The sequence below is a fragment of the Ambystoma mexicanum genome, chromosome 2q, assembly GCF_040938575.1.
Source record: "Ambystoma mexicanum isolate Mex_15411 chromosome 2q, UKY_AmexF1_1, whole genome shotgun sequence".
Taxonomy (NCBI): domain Eukaryota; kingdom Metazoa; phylum Chordata; class Amphibia; order Caudata; family Ambystomatidae; genus Ambystoma; species Ambystoma mexicanum.
Window position 1 is genome coordinate 1,465,259,690 of NC_090924.1, and position 25,524 is coordinate 1,465,285,213.

The 25,524-nt window shown below is 46.8% G+C and overlaps 1 protein-coding gene across 4 annotated transcripts in view; it reads right to left on the bottom strand.

The window, feature by feature from the left end:
- The window catches only part of LOC138570267 (reticulocyte-binding protein homolog 1-like), a 312,256-nt gene that overhangs the window by 74,979 nt on the left and 211,753 nt on the right, over positions 1-25,524 (bottom strand). For 3 of the 4 annotated variants that reach the window (XM_069649037.1, XM_069649035.1, XM_069649034.1), the window contains one exon: positions 23,124-23,216. The exons of the other annotated variant lie outside the window; for it this stretch is intronic. In XM_069649037.1, the coding sequence (XP_069505138.1) occupies positions 23,124-23,216 (93 nt within the window). The remainder of the gene's footprint in view (positions 1-23,123; positions 23,217-25,524) is intronic. 4 annotated transcript variants of the gene reach the window in all.

The window sequence follows — 25,524 nt, forward strand, 5'->3', positions numbered from 1 at the left end:
TGCCCTTGTCTTCCCTCAAACAATATCGAAGTACTCTTGGCTATGTAGAATCATGAACTATCTGACTGTGTGATCTTCGGCAACAGGCCCCGGAGCCACTTGACCCTGGCTCCGGCCCTTTAACTTTCGAACTCTTGTCTATGAGTGTGTCTCGATCCTCTCTGCCTAACCAAAATATTGCCTGTGATTTTTGCCTCCAACTCCCTCTGGGTATCTCAGGTGCTAAGTGTGTTTTTGCCCTGGTAGCATTTCATGTAATGGACACGTGTTTAATTAGTAGACAGAACTGTCAAAAAGCGATCGCAATCGTATTCACGGTAACATATTTTGTGCCTAACACCGTTTCATTCAAACACAGGGTACTTACCTTGAGACGTACTGTACAAAGTGAATTGGTTAGTTGTAGTACATTTAATGTGTGGTTTTTGTTTAAGTTTAATAGAAGTGTTTATAACGAATGCTTTAAAAATAAATGTACTTATATTTTTCTACCTGAAACCTTGAATCAGTGTTTGCTTGAGTCACAGTAATTGTGGTCCCTTTGTGTAATATCTGCTACTGCTCATATACTCTTGAGATAAGCCTGGCTGCTCTGCCACTGCTACCACTCTGACATAGTGGTACAGCCTTGTACCAAGGGTAAAACTTGTATTGCCACCTGTGATCTTAATCAGGTGTAGTGGTCCCTAAGGGCACTGCACAGGATTCTGCCTAACAACCCCTTCCTCTGTTGCCTAATAGTACAGATGAAACACTGGATTGGACCGGTGCTCCTGCATAACCAGCTGAAGGTATCTTGGCTAGAACCCCCAGTCTGGGCCTGTTAGACTTTCCCTAGCTTGCCTTAAGCAGGCTTGAGTGGATGTTTACGCTTTAGCTCCAGTGACGAGTGCACGCATTAGAAGATACTCACTGATGCACCCCACTGTCCTCCAGGTCTGCCATATTAGTAGGCTTGCTGTGTTCTGCTGCATATACTATTGCCAGGTCAGTAATGTCAGATAACGCAACCCCCTTGACTTGAACCACAATGCAGCAGTAAAGGGGTCAGTGACAAGCTTCCATTCACACGTTGATGTCTTGTTGAAAGTCGTGTTCCCCCAAATCGCCCAGTCGCTACTGCTGTATCCCCGAAGTTGGTGCTCAGTGGCATCTAATACCCCACTACTGCCACCTAACATACCACTAGTGGAATGAATATTTCCAGTGAGAGAAAACCAATTAACACGGTGCATCCCTGCAAAGCCCTCCCCCCCAATAGCTGGATCAAATTCCCATGCATCTCAATGATTTCATGCCTCCGCCATCGCCTCGCTCAGAGATCTACCAAGAATCTTGTAAAGCCATTCCACCAGCCTAATCAAGTTCCCATCCATCTTAATGCTTTGATGTCTCTGCCATCGCCTCACTCAGGGATATACCTAGAATTCCTGTAAAGCCCTCCACCAGCCTAATCAAGTTCCCATCCATCTTAATGCTTTCATACCCATCCCGTCGCCTCACTCACGGATCCACCAAGAATCCCTGTAAAGCCCTTCTACCAGCCTAATCAAGTTCCCATCCATCTCAATGCGTTCATGCCTCTGCCATCGCCTCGCTCAGGGATCCACCAAGAATCCCTGTAAAGTCCTTCCACCAGCCTAATCAAGTTCCCATCCATCTCAATGCTTTCATGCCTCTGCCATCGCCTCGCTCAGGGATCTAACAAGAATCCCTGTAAAGCCCTTCTACCAGCCTAATCAAGTACCCATCCATCTCAATGCTTTGATGCCTCTGCTATCCCCTCAATCAGGATTCTACCAAAAACCCTGGTAAAGCCCTTCCATCAGCCTAATCAAGTTCCCATCCATCTCAATGCTTTGATGCCTTGCTATCCCCTCAATCAGGATTCTACCAAAAACCCCGGTAAAGCCCTTCCACCAGCCTAATCAAGTTCCCATCCATCTCAATCATTTCATGGCCCTGCCATCGCCTCGCTCAGGGATCTAACAAGAATCCTGTAAAGCCCTTCTACCAGCCTAATCAAGTTCCCATCCATCTCAATGCTTTCATGCCTCTGCCATCGCCTCGCTCAGGGATCCACCAAGAATCCCTGAGAAGCCCTTCCACCAGCCTAATCAAGTTCCCATCCATCTTAATGCTTTCATGCCTCTGCTATTGCCTCGCTCAGGGATCCACCAAGAATCCCTGTAAAGCCCTCCACCAGCCTAATCAAGTTCCCATCCATCTCAATGCTTTCATGCCTCTGCCATCTCCTCGCTCAGGATCCACCAAGAATCCCTGTAAAGCCCTTCTACCAGCCTAATCAAGTTCCCATCCATCTCAATGCTTTCATGCCTCTGCCATCGCCTCGCTCAGTGATCTACCACGCCCGGCACAACAGACTTTGAACTTATGCAGCAACGTGCGTCAGTGCAAAGATCGCTTCACTGCTTCTGTTTTCGCAGTATCTGTATAAGTATCGCTTGAGGGGGTCGTGAGTTTCACTTAAGATCCACGACACCTATTGGTCTAACCTCAGCTGTTTCCTGAGAATCATGCCAGTAAAATAGCTCAGCCAGACTAGCGGCCGCCTCTGATATCTGAATGCAACCTGCAGTCACATGCGACCTCTGCCCAGGCCAACTGAAACCATCAGCCTTTGTGTGTTGCGTGCTGGTAGAGATGGTCAAGGGTGATTTGTTGTGGTTTTTGGGAATACAGGTGGTGATGGATTGTCGCAACAGCAGTCTGGTTGGTCTGTTTTTTTATTTTCATGGATCCGTTTTTTACTGCTGTCTTTGGTATGCCTCACATGTAAGTACTGTGACTATGAAGAGGGATATTAAGGTAGTGGGCCAGTTACTCATTGATTATCTTCATTATTCTTAGTCCTACTCTTCCTCATCACAGTACTTACGACCTTCCTCGCCCGTCCTGGCGCATCTTGAAAAAGCTTCCATGATGTGTTGTGAGGTTTTGAAATAACATGTAGTAGTGGGAGGAGAGCCTTGCACTCTCAGTTTAGGGGTGGGGCAAGTATGGGTATTAGTAAAAAGATGGAATGGATTCCTGAGATGGAGGTTGCGGACCTCACAAGTAGATATTGTGACGAGGAAGAGTATGGCTAGGAGTAATGGGGATTACCAGTAAGTAGTTGGGTCAGCTTAAGAAGTATGCTACGCAGGGGGGATGTTTAGCGTGCTGTGCAATCCAATTGTGCACAATGCGAGTTTTCTTTGAAAGTGTGCTGGACACATAGATTCCGTTTTGTAAACCATTTAGTGCATTGCAGTGACATCAACACGGTTGGAAAAAGGCTAGTACGAGTCTTATGAAGCATTTCACAAACAAATGCTTATTAAAAAATGCGCCTGCCCCAGCATTTCACACTGCAGCCTGCTTACTAGACTTGCCTGGTATTCTGATGCAAAGTCTTATAAACACGTGACGCTGCATAAGGCTCCATGGACATGACATGATGTGGCATTTATACCGCCTATACACAAGTGTGTCATTGCATTAGTATAAAAGTGTGTATATACACGCAGTGGCAGGCTCATATGGAAAGTGGTTGGTCCATTCCAGCGACACATACACGGTTGGAAAAAAGGCAAATACCAGCCATATGACGCATTTCACAAACTCCATTTATATTACAATATACGCCTCTCCCAGTGTGTATTTACAAGCTATTATATTAAGGCAATGGAGCATGTTTGTGAGAGTGCTCATCACAATACGAGGCTGCTGCGGCAGTGTGTTAATAAACCTCCATTACCAGAGCAGATCGCTGCGAGAAGAAGCCGTTATTACCATAACTTGACATGTACATATGGACTGGTATTACCACTGGTAGTATATGAGCGCTGTATGCATGTTGCAGTGTCCTTGGATTGTAAGGAGTAACTGGGATCTCCATTTTTGTTGACAACACTTGGCCAGGAACTGCTAGCACCCTTGTTTCATTCCTGCCTCTGAGTGGTGCACTTGTGGGGCAGATTTATTGGCTTAGAACAAACCATCTAAACTGGGCAAGGGGACTTTGTGGGAGAGCAGCCAGTCCTACAGAGCTCCATGACTTCTAGTGGCAAGTCTTTGATGTCTGCAGACACCAGCAACCACTGTCAGAAGCAGCAGCTTCACTCAATGTCAGCCTTTGCTCCCGAGGTTAGCCTCTTGGTGTGCCTGTAACGCTCACCTGGCTCCCACAGAGGCGCTGACCTGGTCTGGATTGCTGTGACCTCTTCAAGCGTGATGCGCAGGATTTGAAACACCGACTGAACTGGATCCCCAAATCTGGCTTGTCTGGCCCGTAGAAAAATCTTTCTGTAGGTGGAGAAAGGGGATTAACTGTCTGCAGAGTATTGTGATTGATTCCCACCTCCCCTTTGCTCTTCTCTGACCACCTCCGAAATCCCCAATCAAGGCTAACCTTAATGTTTGAATGGATGAGCTCTCCATCCTGCTTCTGGTGCAGGGGTGCGTATTTGACCAGTTACTTCACTGGTTTCGGAAGGCGAAATGCTGTAAGTATGCAGTTTAAAAAGTTCCAGAGTAGAGTCTTCTCTTTGTTTGCTTTTCTTAACCTGCGATCTGTCCTTATTTTCAGGTGCAGAGTGGAAGTGATGCTTCGAGGGATAATGCCGGAGATAAACTCAGGTGAGTTTGTGATAAAATGATCCCTTTAAATGTCTTTGAATCCCTCTAGTAATGTCTTTCTTTTTTCCGCTTAGGGGCCGGGGTGCAGTACCAGGCCAACAAAGTGGCGCCGACCCGAAATGAGGAGTGGTTCCGTCAAATATGGCCGGGTAAGTCTTGTGACTGAAAATCAGGCTTTCCTCATTTGTTCCTCCTGCTCACCTTTTGTCTCTTCTTCTCCCCTGCAGGTGCAGGGATGTGGCGGAATGCCCAGAAGGTCACGGTGGATAGTGAAGAGCCCACGAGGCAGGTAAGTGATGCGCGGCGCTGCAACAAGTAGCGCGATGCTTTTAAAGACTGTCTATCTTCAGGATCGCTGGCGTGATGGTTCCGGACACAGGTAGGAAGTTAGATTAAGTTCTTGGTTTTCACCTTTTCTCTTCCCTTCCTTCCTTTCAGGTATCCCATGATCGAGGCGGGCGTGGCTGGAGGCAAGATGCAGGAGCAGGCACGGTGAGCGTTCAGCTGCTAGATGCAGAGAAACGCGAAGCACTTGTGGCAGTCCGGGCGTGGTTTAAATAGCCTTGGAAGAAGTTCCAGGTAAGTATTCTTCCACGGTCCCCACCCAAGTAAAATAGTTCCTTTGATAAAATAGTCCCTCCTAAGCCTCATTTGGCTTGAGGCTTCATGCAGCATGGTCTGCGTCAGGTAAGTGCACCAAACACCCTCTTTTATGAGCCTGGCGCCTATAGCGCCAAGAGTGATGTCCAACATAAGCCTGGCGCCAAAGGCGCCAGGACAAAGTCCAAAGAGCCCCTATTAGGGGCCGCTGGTCTTTTACCCGAGGGCATGATGCCTGCTCCCAGGGGTGCTGGGCCTGTCCTGGTGCTCCGGGGGTAGGCATCATGACAGCACTCCCCCCCAATGCCCCTCCCAAGGTCGTTTCGGTTTGTTTGGGAAATCCCGATGGAACTTTTTTACCAGCCGAGGTGCATGTACGTGGTCGCTGGGTTCCCAAGACCTTTCCTGAGGCCCGTACCCTTTCCAATCAATTAGATAGAAAAGTTTTGATTTTGAAATTTTAGAATCCAAAATGTTCTTCACCTCGAATTCAGGCTCCCCATCTATCTGAATTGGTTCTGGTGGGTTTATTAATCTGGTTCCTGGTTGCACTGGTTTCAAAAGTGACACATGAAAAACGGGATGAATCCGCATGTTAGCTGGCAGATCGAGCTTGACTGCCACTGGATTAATGATAGCTTTGATTGAATAAGGGCCCAAATACCTTGGATTAAAAGTTTGAGGTCTCTTGAGCAATAAATGTTTGGTAGCCAACCATACTTGGTCTCCTATTTGGTATGAAGGCGCCTCCTTCCGATGCAGATCTGCATTTTTCTTGTATTTCTCTTTCGCCTGTTGCAAATGGGCAGTGCATTCTTGAATGATTGAGTTATAATGGAATGCAAATGGTCTACTGCGGGCATTTCAAGGCTCAGAGGAGAGTCCAGGTCTGAAGTATGAGGGTGATGTCCATAAAGGGTGTAAAAGGGTCTTTGTCCATTTCCAGAGTACACCGAGTTATTGTATGCATATTCGGCCACCCATAACAAATCCTTCCAATTACCTTCCGATTGGTGCAACATACACCGTAGGTATTATTCAAGGGTCTGGTTCGTTCTCTCCGTCTGACCATCGGTCTGTGGGTGATGGCTGGTTGAGAGTCTTACGTCGATTTGTGCCAGTTGACAACACCTTTTCCAAAAATGTGAAATAAACTGGCTTCCCCGGTCGGAGACTAATATGGATGGGAATCCATGCAAGCGGATGATATTTTCGAGGAATTCCTTAGCAAGGACAGAAGCTGAAGGTAATCCTTTCAACGGAAGAAAATGAGCCATTTTAGAAAATAGATCCACCACAACCAGAATAGTATTGTATCCATTACAAGGGGGAAGGTCTGTGATAAAATCTAGTGACAAGGTGTGCCAAGGCACTGGTGGAATGTCTAAAGGCTGAAGAAAATGGGCGGGTTTTGTCTTTTGGCCTTTGTTTTGGGCGCAAACTCCACAGGACATCACGAAAGATTTAATATCCTTTCGCCAGGAAGGCCACCAGAATTGTCGTTTAATTTTTTCCTCAGTTTTGGCAATGCCAGGATGTCCTTCCATCAGAGTATCATGATGACGGGAAATAACCAGTTCTTGTAATTCCTTTTCTGGCAGAAATAAGCGTCCTTGGAAGTAAGGTAGGCCATCGTTGACCGAAAAGTAAGACCCCCTTTGGATCCAATCCTGCAAGGCGGTAGAGTCCAGGAGTTGTTTTACTCGTGCTTGAATGTCTTCAAAGGTTTGTAAGGAGGTTAATCCCAAAATTCATTGTTCGGGAATGATCGGCACAGGTTCTGAATTAGTGTCTATTTCTCCCATTCCTATTCTAGATAGTGCGTCTGCTTTGCCATTCTTATAGCCGGGACGGTAAGTGATTACGAAATCAAACTCAGCAAAGAACAAAGCCCATCGGAGCTGACGTGATGATTGAGCCTTGGCAGTCTTTAAATATTGTAAATTTCGGTGATCAGAGATCACGGTGATGGTGTGCCTGGCGCCAAGAAGATAATGCCGCCAAGCCTTAAAGGCGGACTTAATGGCTAATAATTCCTTATCGGTAATTGCATAATTTTCCTCAGGCGGTGAGAACTTTCTGGACCAAAATGCTACAGGATGCAGTTGGTTGGTTTCAGGGTCTCTCTGAGACAGGACAGCTCCCATGGCTAAACTGGATGTGTCAGTTTTGACTATGTATGGGAGATCGGGACGCGGGTGCTTCAAAATAGGTGCAGACGTGAATTTAGCTTTCAATTCCTGAAAGGCCTGTTCGGCTTCCTTGGTCCATTCGAAATGTTTATTTTTCCGCAAGAGTGCCGTGATGGGTTGTACTACACGTGAAAATTCTGGAATAAATCTGGGATAAAAATTGGCAAAACCAAGCATGCTTTGGACCCCTTTTACCGAGCTAGGAGATGGCCATTTGAGGATGGCCTCCACTTTCCGTGAGTCCATTCGGACCCGATTAGGTGTCAGGATGAATCCAAGAAACTCCACCTCGGTGGTATGGAAAACACACTTTTCCAGCTTAGCAAACAGTTTGTGCTGGCGCAATTTCTCAAGGACGGCCCGGACATGCTTTCTGTGATCAGATTCCGAAGAGGAGTACACAAGAATGTCATCGATATATACGACAACACAAACATCGATAAGTTCCCAAAGGACATCGTTCATGAAGGATTGGAAGGCAGCAGGCGCGTTGCACAACCCAAAAGGCATCACCTGGTATTCGAATAAACCATATTTTGTACGGAAGGCCGTTTTCCATTCATCGCCTTCTTTTACTCGCACCAGATGATAAGCCCCCCGGAGATCTAACTTGGTGTATACGCAAGCGTCCTTCACCTGGTCAAGGAGTTCAGGGATCAAAGGCAGAGGGTAACGGTTTTTAATCGTTATCTGGTTCAATGCGCGGTAGTCGATACAAGTTCTAAGGTCGCCTTCTTTTTTGGGCACGAAGAACAAAGCCGAGGATGCCGGGGACTTTGACGGGCGAATGAAACCATTGGCTAGGTATTGCTCTAAATATTGTCTCAAATGCCGGTTCTCAGGTTCAGTAAGGGCATAGATCCTGCTCCAAGGGGGTTGTGCACTGGGCACCAGATCGATTTGGCAATCGTACGATCTGTGGGGGGGTAACGTGTTGGCCTGTTCCTTTTGGAAGACGTCCTGAAAGTCTTGCTATTCCGGAGGTAGTTGCATGGAGACAGAGGTTACAGATACTAGACTAATCTTCAGATTTTCTGGGTAGCAGGTTTGTGCACAATCCGGGAAGGTTATTCTCTTTGCTCGCCAATCAATTCGAGGATTATGTGTCTCTAACCAAGGAATTCCAAGAATAACCTGAAACTGTGGGGCCTTGATTACGTCAAACACAACTGCCACCCGATGGCCGTCCGGACCAATAAGAGTCACCTCAGTAGTGGAATGTGTTACCGGTCCTGAGGCAATTTCAGTTCGATCGACTGTGGTGATGACATCTTTGCTGGTTTTTGGACGCAGAGGGAGGTTAATCCTAGAGACCAATTCACGATCCACATAGTTTCCTATAGCCCCACTATCGATGTATGCCTTTATTGCATGCAACCGCTTAGGCTGTTCTGGATCTACAAGAACCATTGGCACAATTAAATGCGAGGTCTGAGAGTTAGTTTTCAAGCTCGGCAAGCGGACCCCTATGCTTGTCGGGCGGAGTCGTTTCCCGAAACAGAGTCTTCATGGTTTTTTCAGCGGCTCCTACCACCTTCTTGGGCGGTTTTGCCAGGCAATCTCGTAGAAAGTGTCCAGAGTTCCCACAATAAAGACATAATTTTAACTGCCGCCTCCTTTCACGTTCCTTTTGGGTTAAAGGTCCTCTAACCCCTCCAATCTGCATAGGCTCGGAGACATCGGCACCCTTGGGAGTGACGTGGGTCTTGACCAACACCCGGGTTTCAAACTTAGACCGATCCGCTTTTTGGTTTTGGAGCCTGTGATCTAATTGGACCACTATGTCTATATATTCTGTGCATTCTTGGGGCGGATTTACAACTTGGGCCAAGACATCTTTAAGTTCTCCGCGTAGACCCCGATAGAATAATGTGATTCGTTTATCCTCTGGCCACCCAGTTTCCACGATTAGTCTGTTAAAGGTTGCAATGTAGGAGAGGAGGTCTTGGTTGCCCTGTCGCAGGGATAGAAGTTCATCATCCAGAGCTTGTCCCTGAGAATGTCGAGCAAATAATCTCTCCATGCTTGCTTGAAATCCTTGGAAATCCCAGAGGATTGGGTCATCTTGAGTAACCAGTGGTACTGACCAATCGGCAGCACATCCGCTAATGTATGACAACACAAAAGCTACCTTGGTCTGGTCATTAGGGAAGGCCCCAGGTCTGCATAGGAAGTGCAAACGACATTGATTCATGAATACGGCGAACCGTTTGGGGTCCCCAGCAAAGAGTCCAGGTGGGGCCAGCGGCATATTTCCAGGTAGATTGATTTGCACATGGTTACTTGAAGACGCAGGAACAGAATTCCCCCCGGAACCAGGTAGAGGGGTTTGCCCAGCTTGACCTTGCAATACCTGCCTAGCCAGGTCATCAGTTCGTTCCTTAGATACGATTATTTCCTTCCTGAGGGCATTAGTCTCTTGACGAGCGGCATGTACTTCGGCCCGTAATTCCCCCAGTAATTGGGCCAACATGTCAGTCTCAGAAGTTTCCATAGCGCCTGGGTGGGAATTTGTAGGAAGGCTTTGCGTTCTGTAACGCTCACCTGGCTCCCACGGAGGCGCTGACCTGGTCTGGATTGCTGTGACCTCTTCAAGCGTGATGCGCAGGATTTGAAACACCAACTGAACTGGATCCCCAAATCTGGCTTGTCTGGCCCGTAGAAAAATCTTTCTGTAGGCAGAGAAAGGGGATTAACTGTCTGCAGAGTATTGTGATTGCTTCCCACCTCCCCTTTGCTCTTCTCTGACCACCTCCGAAATCCCCAATCAAGGCTAACCTTAATGTTTGAATGGATGAGCTCTCCATCCTGCTTCTGGTGCAGGGGCGCGTATTTGACCAGCTACTTCACTGGTTTCGGAAGGCGAAATGCCATAAGTATGCAGTTTAAAAAGTTCCAGAGTAGAGTCTCTCTTTGTTTGCTTTTGTTAACCTGCGATCTGTCCTTATTTTCAGGTGCAGAGTGGAAGTGATGCTTCAGGGGATATTGCCGGAGATAAACTCAGGTGAGTTTGTGATAAAATGATCCCTTTAAATGTCTTTGAATCCCTCTAGTAATGTCTTTCTTTTTTCCCCTTAGGGGCCGGGGTGCGGTACCAGGCCAAGAAGTGGCACCGACCCGAAATGAGGAGTGGTTCCGTCAAATATGGCCGGGTAAGTCTTGTGACGGAAAATCAGGCTTTCCTCATTTGTTCCTCCTGCTCACCTTTTGTCTCTTCTTCTCCCCTGCAGGTGCAGAGATGTGGCGGAATGCCCAGAAGGTCGCGGTGGATAGTGAAGAGCCCACGAGGCAGGTGAGTGATGCGCGGCGCTGCAACAAGTAGCGCGATGCTTTTAAAGAATGTCTATCTTCAGGATCGCTGGCGTGATGGTTCCGGACATAGGTAGGAAGTTATATTAAGTTCTTGGTTTTCACCTTTTCTCTTCCCTTCCTTCCTTTCAGGTATCCCAAGATCGAGGCGGGCGTGGCTGGAGGCAAGATGCAGGAGCAGGCACGGTGAGCGTTCAGCTGCTAGATGCAGAGCAACGCGAAGCACGTGTGGCAGTCCGGGCGTGGTTTAAATAGCCTTGGAAGAAGTGCCAGGTAAGTATTCTTCCACGGTCCCCACCCAAGTAAAATAGTTCCTTTGATAAAATAGTCCCTCGTGAACCTCATTTGGCTTGAGGCTTCATGCAGCATGGTCTGCGTCAGGTAAGTGCACCAAACACCCTCTTTTATGAGCCTGGCGCCTATGGCGCCAGGACTGATGTCCAACATGAGCCTGGCGCCAAAGGCGCCAGGACAAAGTCCAAAGAGCCCCTATTAGGGGCCGCTGGTCTTTTACCCGAGGGCATGATGCCTGCTCCCGGGGGTGCTGGGCCTGTCCTGGTGCTCCGGGGGTAGGCATCATGACAGTTCCCTGGTTTTGCCATCTTGAAATCTCATGGCTTTCCTTCCACTTCTTTTCAACGCTTCTCATGGTCTTGGCAGTTGCAGCTTCTGGCCCTGAGCTAACATATAGTCCATACAAGCGGGTGGGGAAACGTTGTTGGCAATGGTGCTGGATTATGTTGACATCCTGGGAAGGGCTTACTAAGTAAGAAGGTCCATACACCTTGTCTTGGTTCACAAGTTAATGTTTTATTTTGATTCAAGTGATTGTTGTCCTAACACGTGCAGTGCTAGTTGCATGTGAGAAGAGCCAACACGTGTTTCGACCGAAGTCTTTATCAAGGCGCAGTAAGCGATTGGTGTGGATCCTTGAATAAGGAAGTGAAAGGCCACGGGACACTTAAGGATTCTGGTCCTGCATAGGAAAGGCTAGATAGCCACTGTGGTTCTGGGGTTCCATGATTGTCTGTACAGTAGCAGAGATCAAGCGCAGGGGTCTGCCACTCCTCCAAGCTCGCAACCCAAGCTCTACAATCATTATTAGAAGAGTCATTCCTGGGCCTACACACAGAATTAGAGTAGGTATTACTCTAATATCTCTGGGTACAACATTCAGTATTAGAGCAGGCATTACTCGAGTACCCCTGGGTCTTACGGTCATTAGCATTAGAGTAGGCATTACTCTAATATCTCTGGATGCAACATGCAGTATTAGAGCAGGCATTACTCGAGTACCACTGGGTCCTACAGTCATCAGCATTAGCGTAGGCATTACTCTAATATCTCTGGGTAAAACATTCAGTGTTAGAGCAGGCATGACACTAGTACCACTGGGTCCTACAGTCAGCATTAGAGCAGGCATTACTCTAATGTCTCTACGTACAATTACTTTTAGATCAGGCATTACTCGAGTACCCGTGAGTCCTACAGTCATAAGTATTAGAATAGGCATTACTCTAATATCTCTGGGTACAACATTCAGTATAAGATCACGCATTACTCAAGTACCCGTGGATCCCACAGTTTGTACTAGAACGGACATTAGTAATTAACTCAGGTCATAAATTGTCAGCATAAAAAAAGCATTTTTCTAGTACCTAGTATATCTACACCTTACTCTCGGACAACCTAAAACGTACCTCGCCAGTCATTCTTCTAGGGGATCTTAATCTAGGATTTAACGACCTTGAAGACCAACAAGCAACCATCGCGGCCAATATCCTGACAGAACTTGGCTTCACCAAAAGAGTGAACTTAGCTAAACACAACAAAGGGAGAATACTCGATTGGGTGGCGGATCACAACAGCAATGCCTTGATTACCTCCATTAACCCTCAAGTCTGGACTGATCACTACCTCCTGTCATTTGGCAACTAAAAGACCTACTGCTAAGCCGAGTCTACCCACCCCACCTACACTAACTAAGAACATAAACAATATGACGGTGGACAAACTCATACCCGCATCCTACCTACTCTCAACTCACTACCAGACAATATGGAGCCTAATTTGTTAGTTAATGAAGACAACAAAATCATGACTACAACTCTTGACACCATTGCTTCCCTAACATTGAGACATAGCAAACCTAAAAGCCACTTAAATTCCTGGTTTACCCCACATTTGAAAAAACTGAGATGTGATAAGAGAAAATGCGAAACTTCTTGGAGGTTACTACACTCTGCTTAAAATAAAACTAACCTAATCAACATATCATCTCAATACAAAAAAATATATACTTTTGGCGAAACAAGAAACATATAACAACAGAATCTTGCATGCCAACTCAAACATCAAGGAATTATTTGTAATTCTAAAAGAATTAGAGACACCAATCCCAGTACAAGATAAAACCTAGTGCTCTAACATTCAGCACGCACTAGTCAACAAAGTCTCCACCCTTCAGGACAAAATAGCACAAAATAAAGTTTCCTTAACCTCTAAGACCTCAGCCAATAATAACTCTTGCCCTCCCACAAACCCCCACTCTGCTTCAGTTTCTACAAAATCTCTATTCTCGAGGTTGAAAAAGTTATACTCCACCTCAATCCATCGAAGTGCCAGGGCGACCAGTGCCGAGCACAACTAATTAATGATGCTGCAAGAGCATAGCGCCTTCCATTTAGAAGCTTATCAACGCCTCTTTTGCCTCAGGCACCATCCCAAGCAAATTTAAAGAGTGTTGGGTACTCCCTCTACTTTAAAAAAAAGACATTACACCCAACATACCGACCAATTACAGGCCTATCACTACAGTACCATTCTTTATTAAAATTTTAGACAAGGTGGCATTTCTCCAAATACAGAAATACCTGGAGCTTAACCAACTCATAGGAGCCCGCCAATCAGGTTTTCAGCCACAACATGGCACGGAAACAGCCTTAATTGATCTCAAGGCCCCAATTGATGAGCTCAGGGACAAAGGAAAATCAGCATTGCTTCTCCTTCTCGACCTCTTGGCTGCATTAAACCAGGTGGACCACAAGGTCCTATGCATCCACTTGGACTCAGCAGCCCATTTCTCCAAGGAGGTCATAGTCTGGATACAATCCTTCCTCAGCAACAGCACTATGAGAGTCTTCTCCCCCTCAACAGCTGCAGACCCCAACCCTATCACCTGCGGAGGGCCCCAGCGATCGTGTGCCTCACCCACTCTGAACAATATATTTACCAAGCCCCTTTTTGATGATCTGGACCATCTTGTTATCACCTGCACCAACTATGCAAATAATACTCAGATTCTCCTACCACTTACTGGGGATTATGTTGAGGATGTGGCCTTGGTAAACAGAGTTAACATCATCATTCAGGCATGGGTGGCTACTCACGGTCTCTGCCTGAATGATGACAAAACTGAGCTCAGTATCTTGGGTACCACACTCAACCTCAAAAGACTTGGCCTGAATACACCTCCTTCATCATTGACGGTAACCTCATCAAAGTTGCCACAGAGGTAAAAACCCCAGGTTTTTACCTCAATTCCACCCTCACATTTACCAAACAAGTAAACACTTTGGCATCTTCCACTGCATATACATGCAAATTAAACAGAGCGGTCTACCAGCGATAAAATCCAATTCAAACAGCTTCACTCACCTACAAATACCTAAACAATGAGGAACCATGGTACCTTACTAAGAGAATTACTAGAAAATACTCAAGCAGGCCCACGAGAACAGTTAACACTAACTGCCTAGCCATGCAAAGATTCAAATCATGCAAGGTCTGGGCAGTAGTTTCCTAGTGAAGGCAGAACAGCTTTGGAACTCCTTGCCTCCCTCCTTGCGAGTTGACCAAACATTCATCAAATTTAGACAGCATCTCAAAATCTGGCTTAAAGATAAGGACCAGTAAGTCACCTGCCTCCTACCCTTCTCGCTTTGTAAATAGATCTCAGACTGCCTTAAATTATGTTCCTGCTTGCACAGAGCTTTCTCTGTATTACATGTATCTATATACCTACTAGGTACCTACTATATGGTGTATTGTCATGATTTGTATGTATATATCGTTTTATGTTCCTGCTTCTATAATGTCGTCTTGTCGCATATGCATTTATGTACCCAATATGCACCCACTTTATTGTGTATTCTCACAACTTGTATGCTTTTTGCCATTTGTAACCGAAGTTGAAAGTCTTCGTGTATCCTCTGTGCCCTGATACCCTCGGGTCTGGTGCACATTATAAATAAATAAACAAACAACAAACCTCAGAGTCATGGAGTCAGTATTGGAACAGATCTTACTCAAGTACCATAGGGACCTCCTGTCAATCTTGGTAAATACATTACTCTAGAGCCCCTGGAAGCTTCCGTCACTATCACAATAAATGTGATTCTAGTACTCAAGGGGCCGCAATCATTATTAGAACATCCATTACTTGTGTATGTTTCAGTCCTGCCATCAGTATTAGAAGAAACATTGCCTTCGGGATCCGGGGCCCTATAAGTAATGTACTTACTGTATCAGTGCCCTGCGGTGTGTACACTGACAGGCCCCCATCCAGTAAATGGAAGGAGTACTAGGGATGGGGTTTTTCAGTTCCTAATAACCATGCAGCCAACACAAGGACAGACAGTACTAGTATACACATTTCCTCCAGTATCTCAGGACCATGCAGTGTTTACTGGTATACACATTTCCTCCAGTACCTCAAGGGGCGTGCAGTGTGTACTAGTATACACATGTCCTCCAGTACCACAGGACCATGCAGTGTGTACTAGTATACACAAGTCCTCCAGTACATCACTGTTAGGCAGAAACCTGTGCAGTTCCCTCTGGGACCACTACAAACGATTTAAGACTACAGGTGTTTGGCAGTAAACCCACTTGGTGCAGTCTGTACCACACAGTTTCACTTGGTAGCTGTGGCTGAGCAGTCAGACTTCCCTCAAGAAGAGTTAGGCAGTATACAGAGTATTCACAATAGGTCAAAAGAACAAAGTAGAAAAAGCAAACACTGACCAGAGCTTGGTGTAAAAGAGATATAATTATTTATTTAAAACAACATCTAATAAAACACACTGGCACTAATATCAAGCAGTTCAAAAACATGGTCACTAAAAGATATACACTCCCTTCAACGATTAGTTAGACAAGTCTTAAGTAAAGCAACACTTATTTTCAGACAGCGGTGAGCGCTTAATGAAGATGGCACTCTAATCAATCGGTTTAAAAGGGAGAGAAAGGCAGAGCAAAGATATAAACAGATCCCAACACTTTCGGAAGAACACAGTAGGAGAAGAAGGCAGGTTAAAACCATAAAGTCAAAGTTAACAAGGCCGTACCCACTTTAAGAGGCTCCGGTCAAAATGTGTCCAAGGTCACAAGGTTCAAAGTGCCCAAAAGTCTTGCAATCAGTTCAGAAAGAGTTGGACCAAAAGAAAGGGACCAGTTAGATGTTCAAGGTGGCCAGCCCAGTCCAGAGGTTAGGAATATTTAGAAAGGGAGGCCTGGCGGACATGGTACCTTAAAGTGGTGAGAATACTCCAGCGGGGGCAAGTCGGTGCTTTGTCCAAGGGAAGAGAGGATCTCGTCGGGGAGGAAGACAGGAGTCCGTTGCACTGCCAGGGAATAAACCGGCAGCAGAGTTCTCAGTTAAAAGGAGCGGTCCTTTTATTCGCGGTCCAGTGGTAAGTGGCTATCCGGTTGCCAGGGTGCTTGGCACGGGAAATTCGACCACAAGACGTCCTGGGATGCGAGAAAAAGAAGGTAAACTGGTTCTGCCCACCTGTCTGGGGAAGAAGACTCTCCAGCCGGGAGATCTTCTCTGTCGCTGGGAAGTGGTGAGTCGGTTCTGCAGGGCTCCGCCGGTGGTGTTGTCGTAGCAGGTCGACTCAGCTTCTCCCTTGTCGGATTTTCAGGTCCTGTGGCGACTTCTAAAGTTCCAGTCCAAAAAGCCCTGCTTTTCTGCAGCACACCCCCATTCACTCAGCCTAGCTGTCAATCAAACATGCTAAGTGGTGAGCCGGCCGGCTCTCCACTTGGGCCAATCACACAAGAGTGCGACTTGAGTTACCAAGGTAACTCAGTCCAGGGTGTCTAAACCCCCTCCCACACCCCCTGTGGAACCCAGACAGAGTGGCACCACTTTCGGAGGCTTCTGTGGAGAAGCCTGCCAAAAAGTGGAACAAAGGGCTCGACTTGGGTTGGAGTCACAGAAGAGAACACAAACGCCATTTTAGAATTGAGTTCTGGTAAAAAATACCAACCGGCGAATTAATATTAAATAAATAAAACGGCGGTATGTTCGAGGATATGAGAATTAAATAATTAAAGTTGGTAGCCTCGAACAATGGGAAAATCCCATAGAGATATATTTGCGGTCGAATATAAAAAGTAGTATCCACTGCCACCAGCCAAAACTCGATTGGGGGGATGGAGATGTGCCCCTCCGAATAACAGACCCCGGGGCAATCGAATTGCCCCGACCAGTACGTCCATAATATGATGGTTTGTACTGGTGTCTGTTCATAATTTGGGACTAGTAGAGCCAATGGTGACTTTACATGCGCTGGGAGACAGCAGTCAGTCCCAGGGTATGGACTCTATGGTGGGGTGTCACTATGACACCCCTGTGTTACTGCACTGAGTGTGCTGTGTAACACACATAGTAAAAACACATGAGACCCTATGGAGTAAAAGACCCCATAGGCCATAAAACACATTAACAGTCAAAGGAACCCCTCAAATAATGTCCAAGAGTGTGTGGAAAAGAGACTCACTCTTGGCAGGAGGAAAAAAACAAACTCCAGAAATCCAGCAAAGCTGCTGGGGGACTCACTAGGTTAGGAAATTCAGCCTAAACAGAGCATTCTCCCTAACAATCACGACCATGCAGGGTGTACTAGTATACACATGACCTCCAGTACCTCAGTACCTCAGGACCATGCAGTGTGTACTAGTATACACATTTCCTCCAGTACCTCAGGACCATGCAATGTGTACTAGTATACACATTTCCTCCAGTAACTCAGGACCATGCAGTGTGTACTAGTATACCCACATCCTCTAGTACCTCAAGAACATGCAGTGTTTACTAGTATAAACATGTCCTCCAGTACCACAGGACCATGTAGTGTGTACTAGTATACACAAGTGCTCCATTATCCCAAGACCATGCAGTGTGTACTAGTATATACATGACCTCCAGTACCTCAGGACCATGCAGTGTGTTCTAGTATACACATTTCCTCCAGTACCCCAGGACCATGCAATGTTTACTAGTATACACATTTCATCCAGTACCTCAGGGCCATGCAATGTGTACTAGTATATACATTTCCTCCAGTATCTCAGGACCGTGCAGTGTTTACTAGTATACACATTTCCTCCAGTACCTCAGGACCATGCAGTGTGTACTAGTATACCCACATCCTCTAGTACGTCAGGAACATGCAGTGTGTACTAGTATACACACATCCTCCAGTACCTCAGAACCATGCAGTGTGTACTAGTATACCCAGATTCCTTCAGTACCTTAGGACCATGCAGTGTGTACTAGTATACACATTTCCTCCAGTAACTCAGGACCATGCAGTGTGTACTAGTATACACATTTCCTCCAGTAACTCAGGACCATGCAGTGTGTACTAGTATACCCACATCCTCTAGTACGTCAGGAACATGCAGTGTGTACTAGTATACACACATCCTCCAGTACCTCAGAACCATGCAGTGTGTACTAGTATACCCAGATTCCTTCAGTACCTCAGGACCATGCAGTGTGTACTAGTATACACACGTCCTCCAGTACTTCAGGACCATGCAGTGTATTCTAGTATGTACATGTCCTCCAGTACCTCAGGACCATTCAGTGTGTACGAGTATACACACCTCCTCCAGTACCTTAGGACCATGCAGTGTGTACTAGTATATACACGTCCTCCAGTACCTCAAGACCATGCAGTGTGTACTAGTATACACATGTCTTTCAGTACCTCAGGACCATGCAGTGTGTACTAGTTTACACATGTCCTCCAGTACTTCAGGACCATGCAGTGTGTACTAGCATACGCACGTCCTCCAGTACCTCAGGACCATTCAGTGTGTACTAATATACACACGTCCTCCAGTACCTTAGGACCAAGCAGTGTTTACTAGTATACACATTTCCTCCAGTACCTTAGGGCCATGCAGTGTGTACTAGTATAAACATTTACTTCAGTAGCTTAGAAACCTGTAGTCAGTATAGAATAAGCTTGTCTTCCATTACCTCACAAACCAGCAGTCAGTACTATGGCAGACATTCATTCCAGTACTTCACAACCCAGCAGTCAGTACTATGGCAGACATTCATTCCAGTACTTCACAAACCAGCTTTCATTGCAGTGTTCGCCTTTTATAGACACTCCTGCTCAGCCAGGGCCATCTTAAGGAATCTTGGAGCCCCTGGCACAGACTCCTTTGGGGCCCCCTCCGAACCAAAGAAATTACGGGATACAAAATCCCTGGCCGCCGCCCCAACAATGGGATCACAAACCACAGCTTGACATTTTGTCTTGCGGCAAAGAAAATAAGCATGGGTTCTCCCTACCACTCCTCCTTACCCTCTTCAGTCTATCTGGAATCGGAATAATACACAAGCAGCATTTGAAGGGCAACGTTTTCAGTCCAGGATGAGGGAAGTTGTGTTCAAGCATAAGTACAGGAAACCTTTTAGCAACAGCAGCCACGAGAAAGGTGTATTTCAAATGCAGGGCACAGATAAGTAGCCGTATGAAAAAGGCACACACACCCCAACATAGCGAGAAGACTCAGATTTGCAGTCTCATTAAAAGTGAAAGTGCTCAACCATGTAGAAAGATTGCATAGATTTAGGATTTAAGTCATAAACTATGGTTTTGAAGTGGTTTTGCTATTAGTGAGCAAAGGAACAAATGGCTTTGTCGTGGGCAAGATATCAATGGTCACGATTATTATATACAATTCAACATTGTAGCCATTAAAACCATGAGTGAGACTTTTTTTGAAGAGCACGCACTTAGAACTAAATGACTCTTAGACAAAGAGGGCCCGATTCTCGGCTAGGTGTAAATTGCTGAAAATGTCGGGTTATATTTTACAGACATGTTCGGTAATTAACACCTATTCTGATGGTCTCTGATTTCACAAAGGGCGCACACAATGTAACAGCTCAGGAACCTGTGCGCCTGTTGCCAGTATTGGCTGGCAACCACCAGTCCCGCAAACAGGTCGTTTGATTGTGTACTCTGGTGTTGCGGCTCCACATTAGTGACAGTGTAAAAATGATGGACACATGCACTACCTCCTTTAGCGGTGGTATGTTTATTGCGCTATCTTGCACTTTCACTATCTAACTAGACATGTGTCTCTTTGCACTGAGAAAACACAACAGACAAAGTGCTTCTCAATTGTGTTGGTTTAAGTCAATATATTGTGCATAATAGAAAATAACTCTGCAACGTTCCTATAATGACCTGATTATTGCCTCGTGTGGTGTTGGAGTGAGGACTTTGTGAGGATCGTTTTGCAGTGCTGCAGAAAGCTTAGAAATAAATGGAATGCAAAAAGGGGTGTTTTGGGGAGCGCTTCTGTTAAATTGTAAATGTGCAAATATATGAAACTGCTGCCGAAATCTTGCAATCCGGCCATTAATTATAAAAACACAGAGGAGATGCAGGCAGTTTGTGACACAGCAGCATCGTCCTCTGCACTGGCGCCCAGGGCCACTTGAGAATGAGGATGTTACACGGGCATCAAGAATAGGTGCAATGAAGCATGGCGTGTACCATGCTCACTGCACCTTGAACAGGATTGGGCCCTAAGAACGTTCAGAAGTTTACAGACTGGAAATGTGGACAGGTTCGGCAAAACAAGACTAAATGAGTTGCCCAGGATTACACATTTTGGTTAGCAGGTGAAGCTGAGATTTGAGCCCAGTCTGCAATTCCTGCACTTGACCACATTATTTCCCAGTTCTTATCATAGAGCAAGGTGCAGCTATTTGTGAGTGTATCTCTTTCATGAACTAAAATAATGCATTTTTGTTTTAAGAACTGAATTGGAAAGTACATAATTCACATAACAGCCAAATATGACAACATTTAAAAACATTTTCTAGAGGGTGACGATACTACAGGATCTGTGCTATCATGACTGCACAGTGAACATACAAATCATTATGGGATTAATTGATCCAAGCAAAATGTACTGGTCAGCAACAGCCTGGCTGCAGGCTTGGCACCTCAGCAGCTCACCATCAAGCAAGGTATGTGTTATTTTAGTTTTGTAAAACAAATGGGCACCGACTGATTTCAATCAGGAAGCCATGTGGGGCTCCTCCAGGGTGGGGGCACAGGGCACATTCCGCTTTTGCCCTCCCATAAAGATGTCTCTGCTTGCAACTGGCTGGGGTTGCCTTGATCTAATTGCAGTGGCTACTATAATAGGACGTGTGGACCTGAGAGTTCTGATTAGCCTCTGATTAGTACTTTTCAAAAATGATTTATTTATGATGTGCTGAAAACCTCAAAGAGGCCCCAAAGCTCAAAATAGCCAAAGGCAATAAATAAATAAATAAGATAAATGAGATCAGATCCAGGCAGTCAAGCAGTGGCACAGCAGAAGATCAAGACAAGAAAAAAACACTCACATTAGAAAAGCAATGGGCCTCATTACGACTGTGGCGGCCATGGAATGAACGGTGCCGGTAAGGGACCGGCACTGTTCATTCCGGGCTGCCACATTACGGGTTTTGCAGTGGGTCCCGCTCTGTACGCCTAGCCAGACCAGACGTGCAGAGCGGGACCCGCAAGCAGAACAGGATGCTAACAACGGGCCCGTCTTTAACCGGTCCGTTGTTAGCATCCTCCCCACTCCCACTGAGCCCTATGGGGCTCAAATGGGAATGAGGATGTACCGGGTCCCGGTCCCGCAAAAGGGAATTACCGGGCCCTCCAAGGTCGGAATGAGGCCCAATGTCTTAAGTCTCAGGGAAGTCAGAGATCAGCCCGAGTTTAGGCTGAGTTTATTGCATAGATGAGGTGCTATAAAGTCAATAGAGCGACCTCCATGGCGCGCAAGCTTAAAACGTGGAGTCTGTAGCAATGCTTTGGTGGAAGAGCGCAGTTGCCTGCCAGGTCTACAAAGAATAATGTAATCCTTAAGGCACTGTGGCACACTGTAATATGCACACCTATGCGTGGTGGTCTGCACTTTGTGCTGTATTCTGGCTGCACCTGGAAGCCAATGTAATGTTCTCAAGGTGGGTGAAATGTGCTGGTGACGAGGAATTTCCGCAACTAACCGAGCAGCTGTGTTCTGCACCACTTGCAAGCGTCTGAGATCTGTCTTATTGACTCCAGCAAGCAGCGCGCTGCCATAGTCAATTTTAGAATAGATGATTGCCCTGGCAATAGTGACCCTGTGGTGATCAGACAGCAAGGCACTTAACTGTCTAACAATCTGAAGATAGTAACTGCTTGAGCTAATGGTGGGGTTTGTATGTGCAACCATGGACAGAGCTGTACCAAGGGTGACTCCAAAGAGACTTAGCTTAACACATGGTCTTATTAGAGCAATTGTTCTCAGTACAATAATCATAGGTTTTAACAAATAGTTTTGCCTTAACAATTTGGCAGTGGCAGACATTTCCCCCAGGACCTCAGGCCCTTGCAGACAATACTGTGACAGGCATTTCCTCCAGTACCTCAGGACCTTCCATTCAGTACTAGGACATACATTTCCTCCAGAACCTCAGGCCCTTGCAGACATTACTGTGACAGGCATTTCCTCCAATGACTGAGGCCCTTGAAGTCAGTACTAGGACAGGCATGTCCTACAGTACCTCAAACCCTTGCAATCAGTACTAGGACAGGTAATTCCTCCAGTACCTCAGGACTTTGAAATCAGTAATAGCATAGGCAATTTCTTCTGGTACCTCAGGACTTTGAAATCAGCAGTACGACAGACATTTCCGCCAGTACATCAGGACCTTGCAGTCAGTACTAGGACATACATTTCCTACAGTACCTCAGGATCTTTCAGTCAGTACTGGGACAGGCATTTCCTCCAGTACCTCAGGACAGTGCAGTCAGTAGTAGGACAGGCATTTCCTCCAGTACCTCAGGACCTTGCAGTCAGTACTAGGACATACATTTCCTCCAGTACCTCAGGCCCTTGCAGACAATACTGTGACAGACATTTCCTCCAGTGACTGAGGCCCTTGAAGCCAGTACTAGGACAGGCATGCCCTACAGTACCTCAGGACCTTGCAGTCAGTACTAGGACATACATTTCCTCCCTTACTTCTTCACATAATGCTACAGTGAGTTTTGACAGATGTGTTCCTTTCATTACCCGTTTGGCTTCTTCTTCTTCCTCTTTTCTATTTCCTTCATGTATTCATCATGTCCATGGGTCACACTGATGTTCCCGATGTGGGTCACGAGCCTGAAAGTAAATGGTCACATGGTAATTGACTTTAGTGGCATCTGCACACTGAAATGACTTTAACATCACAAAACCACCGGCCCTTGTGATCTTTTTTACCCGTTCAAAGAAAAGACAGGTGGAGAGAGAGCGCTTAGATAAAAGCAGAGATGGTAGAGGCTTAAATAAAGAAATGGAAGGATGAGAAAGACAATAGGAAGAGAGGAAGGAGAACTACAAGGCCTAGAGGAGATAGAGAAAAAGGCAAATGCACAGAGGAGGGAAAACTATATTAAAGACATATGGGAGAGAGAGAGAGAAGTGCAATGCCCAGAAGGGAGAGAAAGACATAATGAAAAGAGGAGAGAGAACTACAAAGCCCAGAGGAGATAGAGAAAAAGGCAACTGCACAGAGGTGGGGGAAAATATATATCGAGAGAGAAAGGAGAAACAAGGCATGAGGAGGAGCGGGTGTGAAAGGCTCAGAAGGGTATAGAAAACAGATTAAAGGCATAGGGCCTCATTACGACCCTGGCGGAAAGTGACTGACCGGACCGCAACAGCGTAAATAGCGTTTCCGCCATTGCACGAAGGAGCAAAGTGCGGCCAATCACGACCCATCGGGCACGAGCATTACGCCATGGCGGAATCCGAAAGGCTGCGATGGCGGAAATGACCCCAAAACGGCCCTTACCGCCGCCGTACGCTGCACCAGGTGCAATACCGCCACCCATCTTAGCGGTCACCGTAATGAGCGGTCACCGTAACGAGCGTGCACCGCAAATTACGGCAACCGTAAATATACGGAAACGGAAGTAAAAGCATGTGGCCGGAACGGGAAACAGCACGCCGCACAACTATAAAATCCGAATCCCAACACAACCATAAAAAATCCGACCCTGACACACATCCCAACCCGTTAGCAACCCCAGTTAAAAAAATAAATATGGGAAAGGTAGCCAAGAAAGCGTGTGACCGCAAGCGGCAGGTACACTTCTCCCGAGAGGAACTGACCCTGCTCACCGAGACCCTCCAGGAAAATTCCGCCGTCGTCTTCTCCAGTCAAATGACCAGGACGGCCCTTGCCAACAAGAAGGCCATATGGGCCCTGGTGGCACAGCGCGTAAGTGCGGTGGGGACAACACCCCGCACGCCACAGCAATGTCGCAAGCGGTGGGACGACCTGCGGATCCGCGTACGCAGCATACTTTCTGCGAACAGGAACATCGCCACAGCTACCGGGGGGGGTTCAGAGTCGCCCATCAAGTTGACCCCCTGGGAGGAAATCTGCGCCTCCACCATAGGAATGGAGAGCATAGAGGGAGTCGGAGGGATGGAGAAAGGAGTGCCGACATCCGGAGAATCAGGTAGGTTGGCCAAGAGAAACAATGCGAAATCCACAAACCACGAACATGTGCAGTACCATGTGACCCCATAGTGCAATACATACTTTGCCCTGACAGCGCCCTCTAAAAGTCAGAATGAACAAACAAATCAATCAAGAAGCCATAAACAACCCCTACATGTGCAGCATGCACCCCCTAACTGCATGCAGCCAAATGAATGCATCCTCAATCCACACGAAAATGAGACCACCTCCAAGGCCCAGTCCCAAATCAGCCTCATGTACCACCCCAATGCATTTGATACGTTGCCATTCCAAATCCGACAGACCCATAACTAACGCTCGCCCCTCTTTACTCCACCACAGGGTCCGATACCAACGACGAGCTGCAGGACACCCCTACCAGCACGCCTGCAAAGAGGGCCAGGACCAACGTCCCAAGAGCCTCCACCTCAGGTGCAAGGATCAAGACACGGCAGCAGCAGGAATCAAGTGGCAGCACACTGGAGGGGACTGCAACAGGCACCCCAGCAGCCAGCAAGTCCACAACCCCAGCACCACAGGTCCCCCCAAAGAACGTATCTGATGGCACTGCCTCTGGTGGTAGCAGCACCATAGGTGACACAGCTGTCATGCCAGCATGCTCCGACACGGAAAACAGTGCTGGCGACGTAGGTACCATCCATGACCTTTCCCAATCCCCCTGCATGTTCCATCCCCTACACCATGACGAAACCACGCAGGGGCACCCTGAAGACGACGACTGGCCAACCCCCACAAGTCCTGTGCCAAGGCAACATGTGTTGAGCAGCCCCCCTGTCACACCACCGCAAATGTCCATGGCCCAGCAGAGGCAACAGTCCCTCGACCTGCTGATCGAGCAACAGCAGGAAGCGTCCACGCTACTCAAGGACCATGCAAATGAATGCGGGGGTTCCAGGGCAGCCATGGAAACATCCACCGAGACACTCAGGGCACAAATAG